This window comes from Blennius ocellaris (assembly GCF_963422515.1).
Source record: "Blennius ocellaris genome assembly, contig: SCAFFOLD_457, whole genome shotgun sequence".
Classification (NCBI taxonomy): domain Eukaryota; kingdom Metazoa; phylum Chordata; class Actinopteri; order Blenniiformes; family Blenniidae; genus Blennius; species Blennius ocellaris.
In genome coordinates, this window is record NW_027662205.1 from 5,001 (window position 1) to 5,990 (window position 990).

Genomic DNA, 990 nt, shown 5'->3' on the forward strand with positions numbered 1-990 from the left:
CAGGCCGTGGTTGGAGCACTGGGGCGACTTGACCAGCCGCTCGCCGTCCGTGCTCTCCAGGGGGCTGCCCTTGAACAGGATGACCATGACCAGGTCCAGGCGCCACACCTTGTCGGCCTGGCGCAGGCAGTCGATGCGGCGGATCTTGCCCTTCTGGTCGGGGTTGGACAGGACGCAGCACGGCGCCTTCTTGCCCGTGATGGTGAGCACGAAGTCCTCGCGGAACTCCGGCCGGATGTCCTTGCGCAGCTTGGCGAGGAGGCGCGAGGCCCACTTCTGCTTGATCTCGGGCTTCTCGCCCAGCAGCTCGTCCTTCACGGCGCGCTCCTCGTCCTTGGTCATCCTCTTCTCGTGCTTCTTGAAGTACTTGCGCTTGCGGGCCTGCAGGTTGAACCAGGTGTAGGAGAAGGCGCGCACGTGGGGGAGGAGGGCCTCAATGAAGGGATGAAATTCATCCTGGCGAGAGGGAGAGACGGAGGCGCGTGAGCCCAGAGGGTGCAACACTTTTTAAAACAAAACAAAGCGAGCAAGGCTTATTTAAAAAAATCAAAATGTCATTAAAATAGTGTCACTTAAACATTTGCACAATTTAATCCACCACTGCAGTTAAATTAGAAACAAACACGCATGCATGCATAAAATGATCCGAACCGAAACGTGCGAGGAAAAAGCCAAAAAAATTAAAAATAAACCTGCAAAAAAAAATCAAAAATTTTTAAAAACTGAGCCAAGTTGCGCTCCCGCTTTTTTTTTTTCTTGCCGGCGAAAGGAGAAGTTATTCTGCTGAACCGTAATACCTTCACTACATATCTCTGGGCGACAAAGCCCAGATCTCGCCACAGCGCTCCAGTGCCAGGGTTTCCACACACCGGCCGCTCACAACCACCGCCGCCGCCGCCGCCGCCGCCACCGCCGCCAAGCTTTGCCGCCACTAGACCGCTGTTGAAATGCGCGGCTAAAAGATCAGCCATACCATTCCCCTATGTCCTC

The 990-nt window shown here is 54.8% G+C and overlaps 1 protein-coding gene across 1 annotated transcript in view; it reads right to left on the bottom strand.

Annotated features, from left to right (window-relative positions):
• The window catches only part of LOC308148121 (nuclear factor 1 X-type-like), a gene marked incomplete at its 3' end in the record, with an annotated part of 3,557 nt that extends 3,104 nt beyond the window's left edge, over nt 1-453 (bottom strand). The window contains exon 1 of the mRNA XM_080521555.1: nt 1-453. This exon is cut by the window's left edge and continues 76 nt beyond it. Coding sequence (XP_080377681.1) covers nt 1-342 — 342 coding nt within the window.
• Nucleotides 454-990: the final 537 nt, after the last annotated feature.